General features: G+C 43.7%; 1 protein-coding gene across 1 annotated transcript in view; it reads left to right on the forward strand.

Moving 5' to 3' along the window:
* Positions 1–6,248: 6,248 nt before the first annotated feature.
* LOC137561145 (pyroglutamylated RF-amide peptide receptor-like) overlaps positions 6,249–25,777 on the forward strand; it is a 257,791-nt gene continuing 238,262 nt past the window's right edge. Inside the window, exon 1 of the mRNA XM_068272405.1 lies at positions 6,249–6,777. Coding sequence (XP_068128506.1) covers positions 6,435–6,777 — 343 coding nt within the window. The 5' untranslated portion in view covers positions 6,249–6,434. The remainder of the gene's footprint in view (positions 6,778–25,777) is intronic.

Below are 25,777 nucleotides of genomic sequence, written 5' to 3' on the forward strand. Positions count from 1 at the left end.
TCAACACGGAAGAGAGCAGTCCATGACTGAACTTAGTAGCACTAGTACTATATGTACATACAGAAACCCCCATTCTTTTTCTTGTTCCCACCAGGAAGGAAATGCCTGGACTTTTTCCTTCCCCCACTGTGGCCCGCCACCTATGCTTCCCTGCAGCCACTAAGTGTCACTGTCCTCTTTGCATTCCTTTTGGTCTGAATTTCTCTACATGCATGAGAAAGTCACAGGCAGGGTCGGACTGGGCCACAGTAGTACAGTTTTTTCCCTCAGTGGGCCCTGCCTCCAAGTCTCTGGTGCCCCCCCCCCCCTCCTTGTCTGTCAAAGCTCCAATTGCTGTCTGCAGCACAAAAATTCTCTTCTCAGTGCTGTAATCACTCATGCTGAGAGCAGTGACATAGCTAAGGAGCTGTAGGCCTCGGTGCAAATTTTACAATGGGGCCCCCCCAAGCACTCTATACATAACAATTGATACAACGCACCAAAACCTGCCAATGGCAACTACAGTGTCAGAGGTGCAAGAAAGGGATGGGAAATAGCTTGTTAATGATTACCACTGTTCAAAGTATCTATAGAAGTGATTATTATGAGTACAGGACCAATAGAGAGGTAATACTGTAGTTGAGGGAGGGCCCTTCGGGGCCCCTTTGGCCCAGGGGCCCCGATGCGGTCGCAACCTCTGCAAAGTAGGACATTACTTTATATTGAAGGAGGGGACTCTATGCAAAGTTTTGCTGGGCAGCAGTGTCTCTGAATTACAATGCTACTAAGATCATGTACATTTGGCCCTGTCCATAATACATCATGACCACGCCCACCTTCCGATGCATGGTCACGCCCTTTTTTCACCGCAATCATGGTATGTGTGGGCCCCAGGGTGAAATTTCTTTGGTGGGCCCCCAGTGTCCCAGTCCGACCCTGGTCACAGGATGGGCGTGGACCAAGAGGAAGGCCTGAAGACCAGAGAGGACAGTGACACATAGTGGCTGCAGTGGGAACTTTGAAGAGACCCAACAAGGGAAGAGGCAAGCACCGTCACTGCTGCCTCACTGAACTATAGGTTTGGATGAAAGAACACAACCAGGGGAGCACAGGAAGGGGTCCTGGGGCAGGGGGAGGAAGGAAGAAGTCTGGGTCCCTCCTCCCTGCCAGGCCCCACCGCATTCGTGGGGGATGCTACCCCATGGTTGTGCTAGTGATAGCAGTGAAGACAGTGAGAGTTGCACTGAAAGAATAGTTTATCGTTAGGTATATACAATGCTGTATCCATTTAGTATGCAACAGCCATGCTTCACTTGCACATGCTAGAAGCTATAGAATTCTAAACAAAGCCCATTTGGGAAAGTGAAATAGAAAACCTTAGGATACATACAGTAGAACAAATGACAAGGACAGTGGAAACACTGGCATCTCAGCAAAGGATAAAAGTACTATATATATACCCAATGTTCTTTTGTCACGACTAACAATTACACCTTACGTAATAAAAGAAATAAGCCTAGACTTATTTTAAATAATTTCAATGACTCAATTTCTGTTTCTGTGCAGAAATGAAAACACATGAATAACATCAGCATTGATGAGATAATGTGAGCCAATCAGAATGTATAGATATCCTTCACAGTAGGCACCTGAAACGTCACAGTGCAGTGATGAAGTGGCACTAGAGGTCTGACAGGCAGCAATGTAATGATGTGTTGTACAAACGTGAATGGCACGGTCCCCTGCTCACACAACCCTGAGATTGTCACATCTGACATGTAAATGTTTCACATAATCACTAGTGGTACGGCTACCGCTATTGATTCTAACTTGAAAAGCCAGTAATGGTAGGTGAAGGGCTGGGCTGCTGTACACGGGGTTGTTAGGTTGGGCACCTGAGTGCTGGAATTTTCATCATATGGCACAGCAACATATATTACTTTTTATGAAATGTCAAATCAGGGATGTGTATGCTGGACGTACGTTTCACATTCATAACACTATCTGTTAGCTAATAGACCATATGCTCCAGATGGAGTTTACATTAAAGTAACCCTTAAAGGAGTACTGCAGGGGGGTAGGGGGAAATAGAGTTCAGCTTACCTGGGGCTTCTAATGGTCCCCCCCGCGCAGCCACTCACCGATGCTCCGGTCCCCGCCTCCAGTTCACTTCTGGAATTCCTGACTTTAAAGTAGGAAAACCACTGCACCTGCGCGGCTGCGCACTTGCTCCCGCTGACATCACCAGGAGTGTATTGCACAGACCCAGTGACGTCAGAAATTCCAGAAGTGAACTGGAGGCAGGGACTGGAGCATCGATAAGTGGCTGCGCGGGTGCAGGACGTCTGCTGAGGACCATTAGAAGCCCCAGGTAAGTTTAACTCTTTTTCCCCCAACACCCCTACAGTACTCCTTTAGGTAAATCTACACAATATAAACTGAACCTATTCTTCTGAAGATATGTTGCATTGTGGACCCAAGCAACTCCTGCATATGTAAAGTTTTTCTTTCTTTTTTCCCTTTCAACTTGGTTGGGTACCAGTACCTTCTTCTTATTACTTTATATTGTATAAGTTGCAATTGCCTATTAGTGATAAGCACAAATTTTGCATAGACATAATTTCACATGGAAATTTGCAATTATGATGCAAAATCGTAATGCAAAATTTTGGGAAAATTCTTAATTAATCTGGTTAGTAATCATTCGTAATTTTGCATGATTTTAGTGTAATTTTAGCATAAATTCTTTCCGACTTTAGCTGTAAATAGCAAAGCCCCATACATGCTATTGCCACCAAAATGGCTACTTATGTTAAGAATGAATAGTGAATACAAGTCAAGTAAATACATTTTATGAGAATAGGTTTTTTTTTTTTTTCAAAAAGACCTTGTCGTTTTTGACAAAAACGATTTTAAAAATGAAAATATTTTTTAAACTGTCATTTTTCTGAGTTTAAAAACCATTTTTCATTTGCATTTTTAAAATAAATTTTCTACCACTTCAGCCTTCAGTCGTTTTTCACCTTATGCATCGGAGCAATTTTCACCTCCTATTCATTCGCCAATAACTTTATCACTACTTATCACAATGAATTGATCTATATCTTGTTTTTTCCACCACCATTTAGGCTTTCTTTGGGTGGTACATTTTGCTAAGAATTATTTTTTTCTAAATGCATTTGAACAAGATTATTAAGAAAAAATGGAAAAAAAGTTCATTATTTCTCAGTTTTCATAATACAATAATACATGCTACCTAATTAAAACCCACATATTTTATTTGCTCATTTGCCCTGGTTATTACACCATTTAAATTACGTCCCTATCACAATGTACAGTATGGCGCCAATATTTTATATGGAAATAAAGGTGCATTTTTTCAGTTTTGCATCCATCACTATTTCCAAGCTTATAATTTAAAAAAATAATACTAATATACCCTCTTGACATGCATATTAAAAAAAGTTCAGAACCTTAGGTAACTATTTATGTTTTGTTTTGTTTTTTTAATTGTAATTGTTGTGTTTTTTTTTAGTAATTTTTTTTTATTTTGGGTACTTTTTGGGAGTGTGGGAGGTAAACAGTTAATTTTAAATGTAATTATTTGTGAATTTATTTAAAAAAAATGTATGTAGATGGAGTTTTACTATTTGGCCACAAGATGGACTCAGTCACTTTTTTTTTCTTCCTTTAAGTGAGCACTCTTGCTTCCAGGATGTACAGGGAGGACATGATTTTTTTTTCTTTAGAAAGATCACGGATTCTAAAAGAAGCCGTTGGTCTTTCTAACGGGCGGCGATACAGGAGTGCGACAGAGGCGCATGCGTGATCGGCCGTGAGAGTGCGCAGCAGTGCAGTGGCAGCCTTTTGGACGTATCAGATACATCCAAAAGGCTAAAGTAGTTAAAATCTACGAGGTCTTTTTGAATTTTTTTTTACTTGTACCCACTGTTCTCCTTAACATATGTAGCAGATCATCTTCCTCTAATACTTTTATCCATAGACAAGCCTGCAGATCAGATGTCCATTACTGAAGTCTGACTAGATTAGCCACATGCTTGTTCCAGTTGTGTGATTTAGACACTACTGCTGCCAAAGAGATCGGCATTCAGCAGCACTGCCAGGCAAATGGTATTGTTTAAAAGGATATAAATATGTCAGCCTCCTTATCCCTCTCACTTCGGGTGTGCTATTTTTAGTGGCTCTTATTGCGATCTGTGTCACAGGTTTCTGTGTACATACTTCTGACTGCAAAGGTGTAAGGCTTGGTGGTGTATTCTCCACAGTCAGCATGCAACGCATGAGCTGGCGTGGAGGAGGTACACACACTAGCACCAGGAAACAGGCTATCCCTAGTATAGTGGAGGGGAGGACTGACTCCAATAGGAGATTGTGGCGCACAGAGCCGGTGCAGATCTGACAGCCACAAACAATGCTTTCGTTATAACGTCTCAGCGCAAAGTAGCGCTGAGCGCATAAACCAGAACTGAGGAGATCAGGACAGGTAGACAGAATGAACGCTTGCTAGCTAGCGGCTACTTAGCGACAGCAAGCGTCCAAAACCAGACAGACTGGAATGAGGCAGCCAATGCAATGCGGCGATGGCGTGCCTCACAAAGACAGGACAGGATAGTCAGAAAATAGCAGGATTAAGATAGATGAATGTAACACAGATAAATATACAATAAGTATGTTTTCCTAGCGTATTACAATTACAGCTATCAATTAAACTATTTGTAACGTCTGACTAACATATGTATATATCGGCAATGAACCGATATATGACATAAGCAGGAACGCTGACTAGGAATGGAGTAATACAGGGAACAGGACTCAGAAGGATTCGCTATCTCTTCGCAGAGATGAACGCAATCCACAAACGGTAACAGAACAGGATTCAGAAGGATTCGTTATCTCTTCGCAGAGATGAACGCAATCCACAAACAGTAACAGAACAGGATTCAGAAGGATTCGTTATCTCTTCGCAGAGATGAACGCAATCCACAAACAGAACCAGGAGCAGGGTAACTACCTCAGCACGGGTGGTCACGGTACGCGCAACCTACCAAAACGTGCTGGAAAGCTGACTAACTGCACACAGGATATAAACAGTTCGTGTACGTATATATCAGCATCACTGATGTATCAACGTAACACAAATACAAGGAAAATAATAAACGTGCTGGTATGCATATATATTGGCAATGAACCAATATATGATGCAAAGACCAGCAAAGTATCTTTATAACAAGAAACACGATCGGGGGCTAAAGCGACAGCAAGACTGGCTTAAGCTGAAGCTATGAAAACCCAAGGAAACCCTGCAGGAAGCAGATCTTTATACTGAGGTCATCCAATGGGAGCAGACATGCAGATTCCCACACAGGTGAATGATAATCAGTCACAAGCTGACAGCAGGGAAAGACAGACAAAGCTATGCAACTTGCATGGAAATAGATCAGAACTGCCTGAGCTGCAGCACTACTACTTCCAGTAATAGCTGCTGCAGCAGCGATCATTACAAAAGGGTTAATATTTCTATGTACTAACTATTGCCACAATCTTCAGCACCTGCCCTTGCCCTGATTGTTGTCTCCCCATGTTTCTGTATGCATTTTTAAAGTCTTAATATTGGCATATTTATATTTTGAAATGAGTCTCACTGTCATCATCCACTTTTTCAGCTGCAATAGAATTATTGTCACAATGTAAGGCTGCTTGATGTATTTAAATTGCTGTGAGCAGACAGAGGATAGAGATAAGACTGCGAGCTAGAGGATTCCTCTGGTGTATGCCATGGAATATATAGATGAACACATTGCATTGTACTATGCCTGATTGCTCTTCTGAGTCTCGGATATTACTGGGCAGAGAGAATGCAGGAGGTCCTCCTGTCGCACGAAGCATAGGCGTTAATCACAAGCTTGCAGCTATTCTACCAGCAAACACAATTCTATTGTGTCTTCAAGGGAAACAGCAACGCTACAGTCGTTCAGTCTTCAGCAAGGCAGAGTGTGCTCTTCTGGTCTTCATAACAACATAGTCATAGTTTTATCTGCCTACTGTATGGTAATGGGGGGGGGGGGGAGGAGGAGGAGGAGAAATCAGAAATCCCCAGTCCTCAGGAGAAGGAGGAGGGATGTGACTGAGGCTGCCCTTAAGGAAGAGGAGACATGAAATCCATCACTCTCTGGATTGTACTGTGCAAAACTGTCATACCAGTAGGAAAGCTCCACAAAGAAAGTGTCTCAGCCCACTTAGTGCTGCTGCCAGATGTTGGATTAATGGCCGCAGATACTTAGTTACTATGACAATTAAACTTTTGAAGTCTTTTGTTTCATACCTCTTGGTTGTGATCACATGGGTCCCGGACCAGCCATGTGAGCCAGTCTGCCTGAGCGAGCGGACTGCTGGCACTGAGGGGAACAGTTGTCTCGTTGAGGAACTTCAGCACCATGGACAGAAGACTCAACATCACTCCGCAAGCCTTCGACCAGCTGCTGAAGGAGCACAATATGAGCAGGCTGGAATTCATCGCAGCCTATGGACTCAAGCCATTGGTGTACATCCCAGAGCTGCCCCTGAATGCCAAGGTCATCTTTTTGGTTCTGTATATCATCATCTTCGTCTTGGCATTGTTTGGCAACAGCCTGGTGGTCTATATCATTATCAGAAAAAAGGCAATGAGAACAGCTACTAATATCTTTATCTGCTCTCTGGCCTGCAGCGACTTGCTTGTAACTTTCTTTTGTATCCCTTTCACTTTACTGCAGAACATCTCTTCTGAATGGCTGGGAGGTAAGAAATCCTACTTATTTTCCTTAAAGGAAACACAAGGTGAAAATAAACTGATGAGATAAACAATTCTATCTATCCTCCTCCTCCTAAAAATGACTTTTTTTAGAAATCCCACAGTTTTATTTTATATTTAAATCTGCTTTTTAAGTTTTCTTTATTTCATTGTCTCTGCTCAATGACACATTCATCGAAAGTATACCAGAGCTAAAATCTATGAACTAGGTCCCGACCCAGACAGAAACTGTCACTTGCATACCTGATGTTTAACTCTTTCAGGCAGGGGAAAAAAGGAACACAAAATAGTAATTGTTTGCTTGGCACTACATGTCTATCTCATCATGTTACATGTCACCTCGTGTATCCTTTAAGGAATGACTTAACTTCTTACTATATTCAGAGTTAAAGTGAACCTCCAGGCTAAATATTGACTCAGCAGCACTGGAAAGGCCTGGTATTTCTTTAACTGTTTCACAGCATCAGAACTTTTTTTCTCTTATACAAACCTCATTTTTAGCTGCACAGAAAAAAACTGCCCGGGTATTTTTCCCCTGATGCTGTGCAAAGCATGATGGGATTTCTGATGTTGTTGCTCTCGTTCTGCTGTTTTGGTGCAATTTTTTTTTTTACATTTTTAATTTGACATTTGAAGCCTAGCACATGCAGCTGGGAGGGGTAATCAGGACACAGGACAGTTGGAACTGTGTCTCCTTCTCCCTGTCACCTCCTTTCACCTAAAAAGATGGCTGCCCCCATGACAAAGATGGCAGCCCCCATGAATCACAAACATTTGCCTGTTCTTTTAAAACGGGGTGGGTAAGAGATTATATTACCTATCTATTCTAATTAACATAACATAACATGTAACTTAATGACAGTATGTTGGTTTAGGCTGAAGTTCCCCTTTAAGCTAACCCACTCACATTACAATTTGATTGGAGGGTATTTGTGCAAGTGTAGAACATTTTGAGCAGTATTAAGGTTGACCAGTTTAATCACTATGTGGATAATTATTTTGGTAGATCCCCATACTGCATAGATGTTGGTAATATTATATAGAGATTATACAATCAGGTTGTGACATGTGGATCTACTATTCATATTTTGAGAGGGTAGACCTTAGGACAATGAATAAAGTCTGACATGGTTAATTGGGAAGTGAGCAAAACAGCACTAAAACTGAGAATGATCATATCTGCAACACAACAGAGACAAAATATAAACTGCATCATTTTACCTACATAAATAAGCAGATTACATGTAATACATGTGTCCTCAGGATCAGAAAGTGAGCTTTCCGCTTTGCTTCTCAAGTTTTTAGGTTTCAGCGTGCAGAAGTAACTCTAATAATAAAAGCTTAACTAATGACAGTGTAAGCTACTAGACAGACCTGAGTGAACACCTGCTCTCAGTACACATAACATGCTTGCTTCTGCTTTAATAATGATCCCCTATGCTCACTTTTTTTTTTAATTTGAAGGATATTTATTGAACGCCTAAGTAGGTTGGCATTTACTGATACAACTTTTTGAGAATTGCAACTAGTATATGCCAGTAGGATTAGTACCTGATAATGGTCTGTGAGAGAGAAACATTGTGCCTTTTACATATGCTGGTTAGAAAGTGTACTGGTTAAGGGCTCTGTCTCTGATGCAGGAGACTTGGCCTCAAATCTTGGCTCTTCCTGTTTAGTAATCCAGCACCTATTCAGTAGAATACCTTGGACAAGACTCTTTATAAAGCGCACCTTAGTGGCTGCAGCTCTGACGCTTTGAGTCCGCCAGGATAAAAGTGCACTATAAATGTTGTGTGTCATGCCTTCTCTCTGGTCTATGCTGTTGGAACATTAATAACTTGATTCTGAAATCCATGTGGAGTCTATTTGCTACCTGTGGGCTCCTGGTTTGACGCCCTGGATGAATAATTTGCAAAAAAAAATGAGCAGTTGAATTTAGTTGTCTTGTTGATTAGGAAGGTTGAACCCTGTCATTTCTCTTCAGCATATCTGTGCAGAACCAGATCATTAAAAGGCAGCCTAGGCAGGTGCCCAGAGCCTGTCGGATACAGGAGCTCTGCTGGCACCAGCTTTGACACCTTCCCCAACCTACCTTACAGGAGAATAACATTGCAGAGCAGGTGGAGAGAATGCTGTTATCCTGCCCAGGACCCCATTTCAGCCACATGCACTCATTATAAAGCACCAGACACAATAAGAAGACAGAGGGAAGGCTGAGTGCAAACTATTAACAGAAAGAGCTGCAGCAGTAGCATCATGCCTTACCTCAAAGCTGTAGCTGCAGTTACTCTTTAGGAACAAAAACAACTATTGTGAAAATAAATGAATAACAAAGAGCTGTAACAGACTTTGAGTTATTAGAGCTATTGAAGCAATTAATAAAAGCATAAAGACCGGGATACAGTAATGTGCTAATGAGGTGCAGCTGATATAAATGTTTTGTCATGTAGAAATGTAATTTTGTAATTAAGAGATTAAGATCAAGAAGCAGCGTGAGGTTTATAAAATCCCTTTATGTACGGTGCTTTTCCAGTTTATCACTGTGTCACATGGGGAGATCTATCAGCCAGTCAAATTGCTAAGGAAAGATCATAGTGTGAGGCAATATGGATTCATTGCATCAGCTTAAGCACAAGCCCTTCATGATAAATCAATTGTAAGTGGTTTTGCTGTGAGCGTCCTGAAACAGTCATCAGCCATATAGTAGTACATGAAGAGACAGGTTGTGATATCTGACCTGAGCTTATAGATTCGTGCTGTCTGGCGGGTTCACTGTGATAGATCTGCTGCATAGCGTATAGCACATTCAGCAACTATTTCAGCATCAGCAATAGGGCTCAGTTAGCTGCGAACAACAATGTCATACCAATAGTCAACAGCAGAGTACACTGAGTGCAAACTTTTTATAAAGTCTAGGCAGAATCATAATATTTACATTGACACAATAATGTGCATCCTTAAGGCAGACCTGAACTCAGAACTTCCTCTTTGCTCTAAAAGATACCCAACAGCATAATAATCTCTAAAGAAAAACATTTCTTTGTTACAGCTGATACAAATCCTGCAATACATCTGCAGTGTGTCTACTTCCTGCTTTCATGGAAGCAGACATATTGTTAAAGAAACATTAAAGCGAAAAAAAATTATGATATAATGAATTGGTTGTGTTGTACCGATAATTACTAGAACATTAGTAGCAAAGAAAATATTCTCATATTTTTATTTTCAGTTATATAGTGTTTTTTTATAACATGGCATCGTTCTCTCATATTTGCAGTTTACACACTACTCAGCATTCTAAATGAGTTTACAGAGCAGGCCAGCGAATTTTTGAACCATCCTCTGGAGAGAAAATGAAAATACAGTGACTGACAGTTTAGATAACAAGCTTCAGAAGACAGAGCTCACTGCGAATTTAAAAGTCGTGGAGCTCAATGGCTTTTTTGCATGGATAACAACTGGAGTTTCTTAACTCTTACTGCCCTGAAAACAATAGTGACTTATATCTTTGCTCCTAACGTTTTATTTCTTAGCTGTACTACACATACAAATCATTATATCATATATTTGTTTTGCTTCAGTGTCTCTTTAACATCCTATGTTTACAAATTAGCAGCTTTTCTGTGGCAGTGGAGATTCCTGAGCTGACACAGCTGAGAGATCAAATTACAATGGTGATTAGTCCCAGATGAGGGGGAATTAAACAGGCAAAACGCTATAAATGCATACAGGGTGCATTTCTCTATTTCTCTTTTTAGCACTTTGCAATGGAAAAAGAACCAAAAAGTTGGTGAAAAAGTACTACCAAAATTATTTTGAGTATTTTCTTGTTTGCTGTGGGTGTACAGGCATTTTATTTACAGGTGTGAAAATTATCACCTAGGAGAAAACCAAGGTGAAATAGTGAATTGCTTATGGCCCATGGTGTGCAGAAAGTGCTTGCAGAAAAATGCACACATAAAACCGACAGAGAAGTGTGCTCCCTGCAAAAGTGTGCATAAAATATGTTAAAATGAGATCCTGATCATTATACAGTACCTGCATTATTTACTGTACACTACTTTTTTATTGTTTTGCCGTCTTCGGCCGAGCTTTATCTGCGTGTGTACAGGCCTAGAGTTGGGCCGAACCTCCGATTTTAGGTTCGCGAACCGGGTTCGCTAACTTCCGCGGAAGGTTCGGTTCGCGTTAAAGCTCGCGAACCGCAATAGACTTCAATGGGGATGCGAACTTTGAAAAAAAAAATTATGCTGGCCACAAAAGTGATGGAAAAGATGTTTCAAGGGGTCTAACACCTGGAGGGGGGCATGGCAGAACAGGTATACAGTGGCAGGTTCACTGAACAGAACAGGTATGCAGTGGTGGGTTCACTGAACAGTACAGGTATACAGTGGCGGGTTCACAGAACAGGTATGCAGTGGCGGGTTCACTGAACACAACAGGTATGCAGTGGCGGGTTCACTGAACAGAACCGGTATAAAGTAGCGGCTCCACTGAACAGAACAGGTATGCAGTGGCGGGTTCACTGAACAGTACAGGTATACAGTGGCGGGTTCACAGAACAGAACAGGTATACAGTAGCGGGTCCACTTAACAGAACAGGTATGCAGTGGCGGGTTCACTGAACAGTACAGGTATACAGTGGCGGGTTCACAGAACAGGTATGCAGTGGCAGGTTCACTGAACAGAACAGGTATGCAGTGGCGGGTTCACTGAACAGGTATACAGTGGCGTGTTCACTGAACAGAACAGGTATACAGTGGCGGGTCCACTGAACAGAACAGGTATGCAGTGGCGGGTTCACAGAACAGGTATGCAGTGGCAGGTTCACTGAACACAACAGGTATGCAGTGGCGGGTTCACTGAACAGGTATACAGTGGCGGGTCCACTGAACAGAACAGGTATGCAGTGGCAGGTTAACTGAACACAACAGGTATGCAGTGGTGGGTTCACAGAACAGGTATGCAGTGGTGGGTTCACAGAACAGGTATGCAGTGGTGGGTTCACAGAACAGGTATGCAGTGGCAGGTTCACTGAACAGGTATGCAGTGGTGGGTTCACTGAACAGGTATGCAGTGGTGGGTTCACTGAACAGGTATGCAGTGGTGGGTTCACAGTACAGGTATGCAGTGGTGGGTTCACAGAACAGGTATGCAGTGTTGGGTTCACTGAACAGGTATGCAGTGGTGGGTTCACAGTACAGGTATGCAGTGGTGGGTTCACAGAACAGGTATGCAGCCAGGAACAAGCTAAGCCTAACTAATCTTTCCCTATGAGAGACAGTCTGCAGCAGCTTGCCCTACTCTCACTAATGCAGGCACACGAGTGACCGTAATGGCCGCCGCTGCCTGCCTTATATAAGGGGGGTGGGGCTCCAGGGGCTAGTGTAGCCTAATTGGCTACACTGGGCCTGCTGACTGTGATGTAGAGGGTCAAAGTTGACCCTCCATGTGCATTATGGGGCGAACCGAACTTCCGCAAAGGTTCGCCTGCGGGATGTGAACGCGAACCACGGAAGTTCGCATGGAACCGTTCGCAGGCGAACCGTTCGGCCCAACTCTACACAGGCCTTGAAGTGTACCTGTAGGGAAAAAAGTGCCTACAGTGCCTTATGGTAAATCTGGCACTGGGCTTCTATTACCTGATGCACCTGAAACATGAGAATCACTTCTCCTCCTTATATGTCTTGTAGAGCCAAACTAGGCAGTAACCTAGGGAGCCACTATTTAGGGAGCGTTCACGCTCGGTTGTGGTTCCTTATAATGTAAGTTATAGTCTCTCAGCAATAGGCTGTAATGGTCCCATTCACATCAGCATGTTGTAGTCATAATAACACAAGCTGTGTGCAACTAGACAACATGCACATTACGCAAGTGTTACAAATGAATGGTGACAAGGTCTGCATGTGATGCACGCATTACCAGAAGATGCAAATTTTGAAATTTTGCTGTTTGATATTGCAACGGGTTCAGTGTGAACTTGTTCAGTGTGAAACGTTTTTCTTTTCACATTTTTCACATTTATAATTTATTTTGTTTATTGCTACACAGGGCATTGTCCTTTGGCATCCACGAATAAAGGTAGTGTATGTATATTACATACAAGCAGGTTTGACCATATAAGCAGTGCCGCCCCGTCCATTACGCCAAGTGATGCTTTTGTGTCAGGTGGCATGGGCGCTGGAGTAGCATTTTGCCCCCCCTCCCTGCGGCTGCCGATCATCTTACCTTCAGATTGGAGGCCACTTCCTCTATAACTTTCCCCGCCCCCTTGCAGAAGTAATTCCTGTATATGAGATGATAGGTGAGCCACTGTCTTGTCACAGCGGTGCAGCAGGTCACTCTGATCTGAGGTCTGTGTAGCGGTGGGCGGCGGCATACAAGGGGCCAGGGACAGTTATAGAGGAAGCAGCCGACCGATCTGAAGGTAAGACGATTGCGGCTGCAGGAAGGGGGGACTTCCTATCTGGGCTGGCTACCTGTACCGGGGCAACTAAACTGGCTACCTATACTGGGCTTGGAGTCAACTATACTGGCTACCTATACTGGGTCTGGGGGCAACTATACTGGCCACCTATACTGGGTCTGGGGGCAACTACACTGGCTACCTATACTGGGCCTGGGGGCAACTATACTGGGTACCTATACTGGGCTTGGGGGCAACCATACTGAATACCTATACTGGGCCTGGGCAGCAACTATATTGGCTACCTATCCTGAGGGGGCAACTATACTGACTATCTACTGGGGGCACCTATCTGGCTACCTTTACTTGGGGCAGCTATACCTGGCTACCTACCTACCTATACTGATTTTTTTTTTTTTCTTTGGTTACACCGCAGCTATAACGTGCGGTGCAAATTGTTGGGTGCTGTGCGATCATTCCAAATTGGTGGTGGGGGGAAGGTGGGGGCACAAGTTTGCTTCAGGCAGCAAAATGTCCAGAACCAGCCCTGCATATAAGGGAACCATGAAATACTGAAAACACTAAACACTGAGTATTGAAGGTCAGCACAATTCCCAGCTAGCTTCAGTGTAATGATGGATGACTGCTTGTCTCCATGCAGGTGTACAATGTATGTGTAATTGGTCATATCATGCTTGCAATTTTCCAGCTTTCATTGCTAAAGGGAAATTTCACTTTTCTTTAGAAAAAAAATGCCATCAATGTCAGAATCAGAATCTTTATTTCGCAAAGTGCGACCGAAGTCGTACCCGGAATTGGTTGTGGCTCACATGGCATTGGCAATAGAACATAGACAGAATTGACACTAAGATGTTCATAGTGAAAACAAGCAAAAAAAACAGGCACGCAGTACACAAAAAATAACATGTACAACATGCAGTTCGCTTCTGAATAGTCCGCACCAGGGAGTGGATTCGTCTAGCCCCAGGGATAAGTGGATTCGTCTAGCCCCGGGGATAAGTAACATCACGCAGCACCTTGAATTGAGTTGTTCTTAGAAGTATATCAGGGTGACTGCTGGGTTACGCAGGAACGAGCTCCCATGTGCCCCGTGCTAGAGTATTTGAGCTGAGTGGGGCAAGAGCGCCCCTCGAGTGGCAGGAGTTCAGCAGGAGGGCTACTGGAGGAAAAAAGGTGTCCCTTCACCTGTTGGTTTTTGGGCGGATGGTTCTGAAGCGTCGGCCCAATGGAAGGAGCTTGAAGAAACGGAAGCCTGGGTGGGAGGGGTCCAGGGAAATCCTGTTAGCCCTTTTCTTTAGAGGAGGTCTAGGAGTGGCAGAGGGGAGCCGATGACCCTTTATGCTAAGCTGATGACTCTTTGAAGTTTATACTAATCTCTGGCGGTTGCTCCTGCATACCACACGATAAAGGCGGAGCAAAGGGTGGCTTCAATAGTGGCAGTGTAGAAACTGGACAGCAGCTTCTGTGGCATATCGAATTTTTTCTGTTGGTGTAGGAAGAACAGTCTCTGCTGAGCCTTCTTCTGGATTTTGGAGGTGTTCTGCCCCCACCTTAGGTCACTAGTCAGTGTTGTTCCAAGGAACCTAACACTAGATACTCTGGACACTTCAGTCTCGTTGATGAGGACTGGTTGTGGCGTGGGTGGGTGTCTCCTGAAGTCCAAGATCAGTTCCACTGTTTTGGCTGCATTTAGAACAAGGTTGTTGGCCTCACACCCTTTACAGATTCTCTCGATCTCGCTGCGATATTCGTATTCCCCCTCCCTGCCAATGAGCCCGATGATAGTAGTGTCATCTGCGATTTTGATGACCTTTACAGAGTCAGCGGATGATGTACAGCTGTTGGTGTACAGTGAGAACAGGAGAGGGGAGAGAACGCATCCCTGCGGTGCTCCTGTGTTCGTAGTTCTCACACTGGGGAGGCAGTTGGCAAGCTTCACCTGTCGCGTCCTGTTGGAGAGGAATTCTTTAACCCACACGCAAAGTGTAGGGTCGACTCCGAGATGCGCAAGGTTGTCTATCAGGATGTTTGTGCAGATCGTCTTGAATGCAGAGCTAAAGTCCAGAAACAGGATCCTGACGTAGGAGTCTGATCTATCTAGGTGTTCCGTGATGTACGCCAGACTGATGTTGATGGCGTTGTCTATGGATCTGTTAGCCCTGTATGCAAACTGGTGTGGATCGAGGAGAGAGTCGGTGACGAGCTTTAGGTGGGCAAGAACCAGACTTTCAAAGATCTTCATGATGATGGGGGTGAGGGCTACGGGTCTGAAGTTATTGTGTTCCAAGATTCCCGCCTTTTTTGGGACCATTATGATTGTGGACCTTTTGAGACAGGAGGGGACTTTGACTTCCGTAAGGGACCTATTGAATAGGGAGATGAGCGTGGGGGCCAGCTGGTCTGCACAGGTTCTCAAGCAGGTAGGTGACACTCCTTCCGGACCGGCTGCCTTCCTGGGGTTGAGTCTGCGGAGGTGCCAGAGTACGTCTGCTTCTCGGACTGCTACTGGCACTAGGCCGTCGTGGACCTTCTGCCGAGAGGGCTCTATCGAGGGTGCTGGGTCAACCAGCTGCTTCAGATGATGTTCGAACCTTCAGTAGAATTCAATGTAAAGCAATTCTGCACAAGTCTTTTCACAATTTAAAAGTATTAAAAATTATATTGCCATTTCAATATGCAGCCAAACATTTAAAACTGACAGTAAGTCCATATTGCCCTTGTTTGCAGGCTTAGAAACATTATTTTCTTGGGAATACAATTGCTATGATGCACACAAGCACTTCTTGCAGTGATCCCCGGCATGTTTTCTGGCACATGGAAACACTTTACAAACTACTGCCGGTGATTGTATAGTGTTTCTGATTAGTGTGCTTTGTTTTTGTATTGTTTTGTGCAAAATTAAGTTTAAAATACTTAGCGCGTCTCCCACAGAGTAATTTTCACATCAACCTCCTCCCATTAATTCGCCAATAACTTTATGGTTACTTACTACAAAAAAATGATCTATATATTGTTTTTTTTTTCACCACAAATTAGGCTTTCTTTGGGTGGTACTTTTTGCTAAGAATTATTTATTTTATATGCATTTTAAAGGGAGTAATAACAAAAAAAAAAAGAAGAAAAAATTCATTATTTCTCATTTTTTGGTCATTATAGTTTTAAAATAAAACGTGCTGCTTTGGATAAAACCCACACATTTTATTTGCCCTTGTCCTGATTATTACAATATTTAAATTGTGTCCTTAGTACAGCCTTTATTTGCAAAATTAACAGTAATTTACCCATATATACTAAAAAGTCCATAAGGTATCTATTTATGTATTTATTTTTTTAATGGTATTTTATTTATTTTATGTTTTATTTTGGTAACTATAGGGTAGGGTTTAAAAATTAATAAATATGTATGTATTTCTATATATAATTCTGTATGGGGGGTACATTTTTACTTTTTGACCACAAGATGGTGCTACACTGAACTGCTGAGTCCTATAAATAGTACTCCAGAAGTAGTAAATGTAAGTGTTTACTTTTGCTTTGTTAATGAAATGCCAGCGTCTAACTGACGCCAGCTTTTCATTCATCACAGGCACTGTGATCGGGTTTGGGAACAAGCGGTTCCCATGCACCAATCACTGAATGAAGGGATTCCGATGAAAACCAATGGCAGCGTTGCGGCGATAGGGAACGGTGAGGTAAACCGACAAGTATGTGTATCTACGTCCCTGGTTGTTAAATGAAGTTTCCAGGCCCCAGGGGTGTAGATACATTGTACAGTGGTGGGGAACTGGTTAACTTTATTTAAACTTAAAAATCGCCCACAAAGTGGCTGCAAAATCCCTTTTGAAAAGTGATTCAAAAGCAATTTTGCAGCACTCCTATCTCTTGCATTGGAGCACAATTGCTCCAAAAATGCTGCATGCACCACAACTGAATTTTGGCCAAACCGCAATTGCGGAAGTGTGCACACCTCAATTGACTTGCAACCAGGCCCGGATTTACCTCACAGGAACCTATAGGCACAGATGTCCTGACACCTTAGTCTTTGCCCTCCATGAACCTGCAAACCCCCCCCGAACCGCAACGCAAGTGTGCTGCTGGGCCCAGCTGTCACTTCTCCCTTACTTCCCTTGCCTGTCATAGGTAGCTACAGGTGCCTCTTAGTGTTAGGTAGCAAGAAGCACCCTCAATATTAAGCAGCTAAAGGTGCCCTCAAATATTTGGTTGCCAGAGGAACCTCAATAATAAGTAGCTAGAGGTGCCCCTGACTGAAGGGAGATCTCGTCAGTGGAATGCCAAGAGCAGGGTGAGTAACCTCTCATTTACAATATCATCAGGAGTATGCATAGGGAAGGGGGGCACTAGGGAAGGGGGGAAGTGAGCCGCCTTTCCATCATCAGGTGCCTGTAGGCACGTGCCTACAGTGCCTTATGGTAAACCCGGCCCTGCTTGCAACAGTGTAGCGCTTTTTGGGAACGCTGGCAATCATTGGCAATTCCAAAGCACAGCTGAAAGCACTCTAGTAGGCACCAGGCCTAAGCCCTCATTTCCACGAGCAGTCTATGGGCAGTGAAAGGCAGCAGCAAGCAGTTGCCAGGCAACAGCAAGCAGTTAGAGTCTGAGATGCATTTCACTGCCAGTCAACTGCTCGTCGAAAAGGGGCCTTAAAATATGTTCGCTATTAGTCCTCCTTGTAATATGTTTTTCTCTGCAAAAGTCAAATTTCCCTTTAAACCCAATCTGCAGACAGAGGTACACATATATCATCTAATATATTCATAAATATTAATTAATAGTTGGTAGCACACAATCTCCTAATGAGCCCTAGGCAGTAGGCAGAGGCTGGGTCAAATAAATCACAGCTTGTCACAGCTGATCCAGCCAAAACCTGTGTTAATAATTAAATAATAATTCAATAATTAAAAGTAATTTGCTAGCATCAACTTTTCTATCCTGGGAGAAGAACATTTTTTATCATTAGCAGAGATAATCAATGAGATGCAAATAATTTCGAGTTCATGCACCCAGAATTTACATAATCCTGCATGAACTCGGAATTATTTGCATGTCATTTATCATCCCTAATAACTAGTAATCAAAGCGTTCAAATGAAAATGTGATGCCATGACCAGACGCAGGTCAGCTGATGGGGTTAGTTCCAGATAGAGATGGTCAATAAGACGTTAATAATTGTGAGATGATGCAAGATTATGTAAATTAGTCAGTTTTCAAGATACATACACTTAGGGCTCATTTCCATATGCAACGCAGGAGTTGTGCACTCAGTGCTCAAAATACGGAGCGCAAATTACTCTAAAAACACAGTAATTCGGCCACCAGCAATAGCTGGAAGCCGAATTACGTCTTTCCCCCACTATCCATGGGAGCTTGGAGGGGGAATAGTAATTAACGCCACTGGCCCTGGGACTTGTGCAGGAACAGGGTGAGCCTTTTAACGGCTTTACCCTGCGCCCAAATCTCCCGGTGGCAGTTTTATTTTTTTGCCTTTTCCAGGAGCAGTTGACAGGCAGTGAAAAGACTGTCAAACTTTCCCAATTGCTTGCTGCTGCCTGGCAACTGCTTGCTGCTGCCTGGCAACTGCTTGCTGCTGCCTGGTGACTGCTTGCTGCTGCTTGGTAACTGCTCACTGAGCACGCAGTTCAGCTGCCTCTGGAAAAGAGCCCTTTGGGACCATTTTTACCAGTGCAGGAATCGGGCAGAATCCACAGAGTTTCCCCAAAGGCAAGTCGCGCGGGGAAACTATGCAACAGGGGATAATGCAGCAGCCGTCCGAATCGCTTGCCATAGCGATTCGGGCGACATTGCAGCATTTTTCCACGCGAGTGGCAGTGAATCCCATAGCCATGCATGACACAGCTTCCGGGATACAGCTGCATACTCGCGCAACAGGAAGTGCCGCCGCACATCTCGTAGTACGTGCGGCGGCTAGTGGAAACAGGCCCGTAAAGGACAGCTGAGGTGAGAATAAACTAATGAAATAAACAATTGTATCTGTCTTTCTTCTCCTAAAAATTACTTTTTAAGATATTTCACAGTTTTATTTTATGTTTAAATCTATTTTTTAAGTTTTAACTGGTTTACTGTTTTTGCTCAATGACGCACTCATTGAAGTATGCCAGAGCTAAAATCTATTGACTATTGACCCATTTTATCTCTTTCCTGCTCTCAGAAGCCATTTTCTGCTAGGAAAGTGTTTTATAGTTGCAATTTCTTATCAGTGAGGGCCTGAGCCCACTGATGCAGTTGTATCCGCATCTGTCCACTTTTCAGCATCTCTAACATTGATGCTTAACTGAAAAGCAGACTCAACTGCTTCAGTGGGCTCAGGCCCTGAGGGTCACACTGTAGTCACTTCCTCAGTCAGGACTGAGTCAGCCACTTACATACCTGATATTTAACTCTTTCAGACAGAAAAGGAAAAAAAAGAACACAGCATAGTTATTTGTGTGCTAGGCACTGTACATACCCATGCCTATCTCATCATGTCACATGTCACCTCAGGTATCCTTTAATCAAAATTGTCAGAAAATGAATTTGGCCACATTAAAATGTGCATGCAAGCGGGAATGATGAACAGCTTACTTACCATCCCTATGAGGCCTCGTTCACATTGCGTTCCGCTTACATTCACGTTGGGCTTGTTTTGACGCAATTTTTTTTTCTGATTCCCGGTGCTTGGGTGCTCCGTTTTTGTGAAAAGCGTTTTTCTAAGTGCTTTACCCGAGCGTTTTTTTAATTCACTTCCTGACGCAAGTCAGGAAGTGAACTCTTTGATCCGGAAAATAATAAATACAAAGCCATTTTGTGAGCGTTTGCGTTTTTCCTATACCTTCCATTGAGGCAAAATCACCCCCAAAATGATACAGGCACCGCTTTGCTGCACGCACAGCGCACCAACCGCACTGATATGAACCTTCTCATAGAGATTCATTGCACCAGCATTTTGTGAGCGATTTTAAAAATCGCCTGTGCTTGAAAAAAGGCCGAAAACGCCCCTAGTGTGAACGATCCATCAACGTACATCTGCATGCATAGTATACACCACACCTGAGACGGAGAAAAAGGGAGGATTCATTTTTTACATTTCGATCAAGGTGGAGTTACACTTTAAGTGTAGCATAAAAGGCATTATATGCAGCATGATCCCCAGCCTGAATATGACCAGTCATACCCACTCATATCTAATATGACAAAGAGCAGGGCACACTGTCCAAAGCATTGTAATTATCTGTGGTCTGACTGGTGATAAGCAAGTGATTCACACTGACTGTCCAATTAGCATCACCCTTGGGGGAGAAGTAGGGATAGCTAATTACTGATCAGCTGACATTGGATCAGTTGCTACAATCTATGATGTGTTATTCTCAGAGAGAATAAAGAAGAAAAAAACCTCCAGTTCAGTTCATGTTGCAAAGATTATGCCAAACATTATAGCTTGCTTACCTTTTTCTTATCAGATGCTCTGACCCTGGTCTAACTCCACTGACTGCATCTTGTTGCATGTGTATGACTCAAAAACAACGATGGCCCAGTGCACACCAAAAGCCTCTAGCAGATCTGCAAAACACTAAGGGCCCATTCACACTAGAGTGTTTTGCCGCAATTTCAGCAACACGCTGAGGTTTTTGAAGCAGATTTCAGAGCGATTCTAGGCATGTTTAGAGAGGTTTTCTAAACATGCCTAGCGTTTTTGGAGTGTTATTGTGTAGCAGATTTCATAAATTGTTGTTACAGTAAAGCTGTTAGTGAACAGCTTCTGTAACAAAAACGCCTGGAAAACCGCTCTGATCCAGCGTTTTTTTAGGGCGGTCTTCCACTTTCCTATACTTTAACATTGAGGCAGAAATGCCTCCGAAATCTAAAAAATGCTGCAGCCCCTGAGTTTGTGTTTGTGGAAAAAACGAACCGCTCTGGTGTACACCAGCCCATTCACTTTCATTAGCCAAGTCGGTTTCCCCCTGCAAGCGTTTTAAAAAACGCTCCAGAACTTCTCCGGTGTGTACCAGCCCTGAGAGCCCATTCACACTTGAGCGTTTTACTGGTGATTTCGGCAAAATGCTCAAACGCTAGCGCTTTTGAAAGCGCTAGTGTAATAAAACTCTGTGGGTCCGTTCTTACTTGGGCGATTTGCGCTAATCGCCGCAAGTCGCCCAAAATTGCGAAACGCAAATGCGTAGCCTGCACCATTTTCATGCGATTTCCCAGCTATCGCGTTTCAGTGCTATAGAAGCACTAAATGCGATCACAGAGAAATCGCTGCACTGTCCAGTGATTTTTCCATGTGAAATGGCAGGAAAAATCGCTGGCGTTTTGCGCTTCTAAGTGTAAATGGGGCCTAGGGCCTACTTTCCACTGACTGTTGAGCTGTGTGCTCAGCACGCAGTTGCCAGGCAGCAGTGAGCAGTTGTGAGAGTTTGATAAGCATTTCACTGCCTGTCAACAGTCCGTGGAAATGAGGCATAAAGCCAAAAGCTCAGCATGCCAGCCAGGCAACTGACATTGTTTATAAGGGGTGAAGATGGTGGGCTTTATATTTTTCTCACTTCAGGCTCCCTTTAAAATGTTATGCTTCAGGCTGAGAACACACTTATGCGAAAGGTTGCGTTTTGCTGCATATGCGTGTTTTGCATGCGTTTGCGTTCTGCACAAAAATTTTTCTTGCATTTTTATGCATTTGCGGTTTGCACATATAAATCGCAAGTGCGGTTTGTATGCATTTTTTATATGCGTTTTTATATGCTTTTTATGCAAATCACTAGGAAGTCAACAGGAAGCGGAAATACATAAACTTGTTTTAAAAAAAAAAAAAAGCATACATAACGCAATAAAACGCTATACGTCTGCGTCACCATTGACATACATTAGGTGAGTTTTAGATATTTTTTGGAAAATTATGCAGCAAGTGCAGTGTTTTCAAAAACACACATTGCAGAACGCAAACAGGCATTTTTTCATGCGGCCCATTGACTTGCATTATGTGCGTTTTCCACTGCGTTTTCCGCAATGCTAGCGTTCTGCATAGTGTGTTCCTACCCTCAAAGAAACCTAAAGCAAAAAAAAAACAAAAACAAAACAACAGTTTAATTTACCAGTGCTGCTCGGATACCCCTTTTCAAAATCCGGATCCGATTCGGATCCGGATACCCCGATATTCGATCCGGGTCGGATATCCGAGTTCAAAATTTTCCGATCCGAATCCAAATCGGATATCCAACCCTAGTATCCGGCGGATTCGGATATCCGTATAAAAAAAACGGAAGTGGCCTTTAAATTGCCTTAAAAACGTTTTTTAGGGTACATGAGGCATGTAGCATCATTATTTTGTAAAGGGGAACACTTAAAATCCCCCCCCCCCTAAAAAAAATGGCTGTCAATTAACATTAGGCCTAGGTTCCAGACAGCGGTCGTACAGCCCACATTGTGTCCAAAGTCCAACCGCACAACTGGGACATGACAGTTTTCAGACAAGACGCCTCCAAAAATGATGCAGCAATTGTGTTTTGGGTTACATATAGGTGGTATCAGTGGCCTGTGGCACCCTGGCCTGGCGGTGGGAGCTGCACAAGCAGCAGGAGCAGGGCAATGCAGTAGTAGGTGTAATGTGTGCCAGGAGCATGCCGGACGTGGCACATTGCAACTGGCACTTAGCACGTGTGTGTGTCACATGGCACTCGGCAAGTGCCACGTGACATGTGGCAAGTGCCACGTGATACTTGGCAAGTGCCACGTGCCAAGTGCCACATGCCAAGTGCCAAGTGACAGTCAGACAGCAGAGGAGAAGACACTAGTGCACACTAACTGTCACACTGCCACTGCTCACAGCACAGCAGTTCTGTAGAAAGCTAACACAGTAGTACTACTACTCTAACAACTACTAGCAATGACTGCAGTACTACAGTACTAATTACACAATAACACAGCAATCCTATCCCCTAATCCCTAACCTAACCTATACCTAAGGCTAATAGCTGGCCAGCAGGCAGCAGCTGGCCTGGTCTGTGCACACACAGACACATAGCAGCTGCCTGCAGTACACACTCTGACTGTCACACAAATGACATCAAGCTAATTAACAATTTAACAATAGTGTAGTGATAGTAGTGAAGAGGTTAATCACTAAAGAGCTTTAGGTTTATAACTGTGTACAGCCCTCTTGCTAGGCCACCAGCACTGGAGCATGTCTCTCAGTGAGCATTCAGCAAGCTAAGACGATATGTCTCACCATGGCAGCCATCCTTATTATACAGGGGGGCTAGCCAGTGTTCCTTTCTGTGATTGGGTGCCAGGGTTTAGGCTGGGAGCCCTCTGATTGGCTCAATGAGGTCAGGTGGGGCTGGCCAGGGTTCCCCTCTGTGATTGGTTGATAGGGCTTCTGCTGGGAGCCCTCTGATTGGCTCCAGGACGTCATCTCCTTAGTTACAGTATTTCGGATCCGGATATCTGCAATATCCGCGGATATTCAGGGTATGCGGCCAAATATCTGCAGATAGCTAGCCGGATTTTTTAAAAAAATCCGGAATCCGAATCGGATAGCGTAAAAAAGTTTGGAATCCTGATGATCAGCACTGCCTGGGGCTTCTACCAGCCCCCTGCAGCCACCCTGTGCCATCACTCTGCAATGTTCCTGTCATGGCGTCACCTGCAGTGCCCCTCTTTCAGCTGGATATATGGCCCCGGCCCCATGGGCCTCCTGATCGCACTCCCATGGACGGGAGCATTCTACTCATGTGCAGTATGGGAAAATATGTACTGCGCATACACCGAACACTGCCGGAGATGAGAGTGCAATCGAGCACCCGCATGCTCAGTGGCTGTCGACTTGCTGAGTCACCCGGCTGAAGGAGGGGCACTGCAAGGGACTGGAGCATCGCACAGGGCAGCTGCAGGGAGCTGGTAGAAGCCCCAGGTAAGTTAGGGCTCATTTCCACGGGCAGTTGAACTGTGTGCTCAGCAAGCGGTTACCAGGCAGCAGTGAGAAGTTACCAGGCAGCAGCAGTTTAGAGAGTTTGAGAGGCATTTCACTGCCTATCAACTGCCCGTGGAAAAGAGGCCTTAGGGCCTATTTCCACTACACGCAGATTGGATGCAGAATTGATGCCGAAAAAACTGACTCCAATGAATGCCTATGGGAAAATCTGCATCAGAAAAATCACGTTTAGTGGAAACAGGCCCATAGACTTTCGTTGGAGTTTTTCTGCATCCATTCTGCATCCAATCTGCGTGTAGTGGAAATAGGCCCTTAGGGCACTTTTCCACAGGCGGATGAACTGTGCGCTCAGTAAGCAGTTACCAGGCAGCAGCAAGTAATTGTGAGATTTCGACAGTCTTTTCACTGCCTAAAAACTGCTCGTGGAAAAGGGCTTTTTTTTTTTGCTTTAGGCTCACTTTAAAAATAAATCAATTCTGATTTTGGAATAAGAATTTGTAATTATGTTTAGCTATAAAATGACAGTATAAAAAAACAGTAAAGACTTGGTGTATATACATTATGTGTATACAGTAAAGGGGCCCATACACTCAGCCGATTTTCTGGCCGACCGATCGATCCCGATCGATCGATCGATTGATCGTTTGCAAATCGGTTGGCCAATCAACCGATCGATGGCCGATTTCGATCGATTTCGATGGATTTCCGTCGACCAGGCAGGATGGAAAATTTAGGTCGATCTGATGAGATTGCTTATCAGTTTGCATTGGCCTTAATGGAAATCTGATGGCAAAAAAATGCCATCAGATCGAATCTATTGGAATTCTATCCTGGTAAAAAATGTTCTAAAAACGCATCAGATAGATCATCAGATGCATTTCTTATCTATCTGCTGCCAATCTGACGAGTGTATGGGCACCTTAAGTTAGAGAAAACTAAAGATGGGACAGCCTATCACTTTTCAGCAGGGGTGTAGCTACAGAGCCCATGGCAAATGTTACACTGAGGTCTCCCCCAGCACTGTATGTATAACAATCTAATAATGATATGGACCACCAAGGAGAGATGTGTCACCACAGGAAAAAGATGGTTTGCTAATAATTACCAAGGTGAACATTACCACTACAGAAGCAATAAGGTGCTAATGAAGTGCTGGAGGAGGGCCCATGTGGCCCCCCACTGGTGCAGAGATCCTGGTGCAGTCACAACCTTTGCACCCCCCATTGCTATGTCACTGCTCTTCAACTGTAGTGAGATTATACCTCTCAGCACAATTTACAGACTAATGCTGGGAATACACGGCTTGATTTTCGCGCTCGATTTCGGGTCCGATCGTTTTTCACTCTCGATTATGCGGGTGATTTTTTTTTATCTTCCATTCGTTTTTGTTATCTTTTCCCATTGTTCCCTACGCAAAATCGAGCGCGGAATCTATCGGGCGGGAGATCGGACATGTCGGAAATTATCAATCGAGCCATCTAAATGGCTCAAAATCGAGTCGTGTATTCCCAGCATTAGGGTTTTTTTTGTCCTAGACTGTGACAGGTACTCATGAAGTTATAAATACTTTGCAGTCACAGGCAAACTGCTGTTGTATGTTCAACACTCTTACACG

Source organism: Hyperolius riggenbachi, chromosome 3, assembly GCF_040937935.1.
Source record: "Hyperolius riggenbachi isolate aHypRig1 chromosome 3, aHypRig1.pri, whole genome shotgun sequence".
NCBI classification, from domain to species: domain Eukaryota; kingdom Metazoa; phylum Chordata; class Amphibia; order Anura; family Hyperoliidae; genus Hyperolius; species Hyperolius riggenbachi.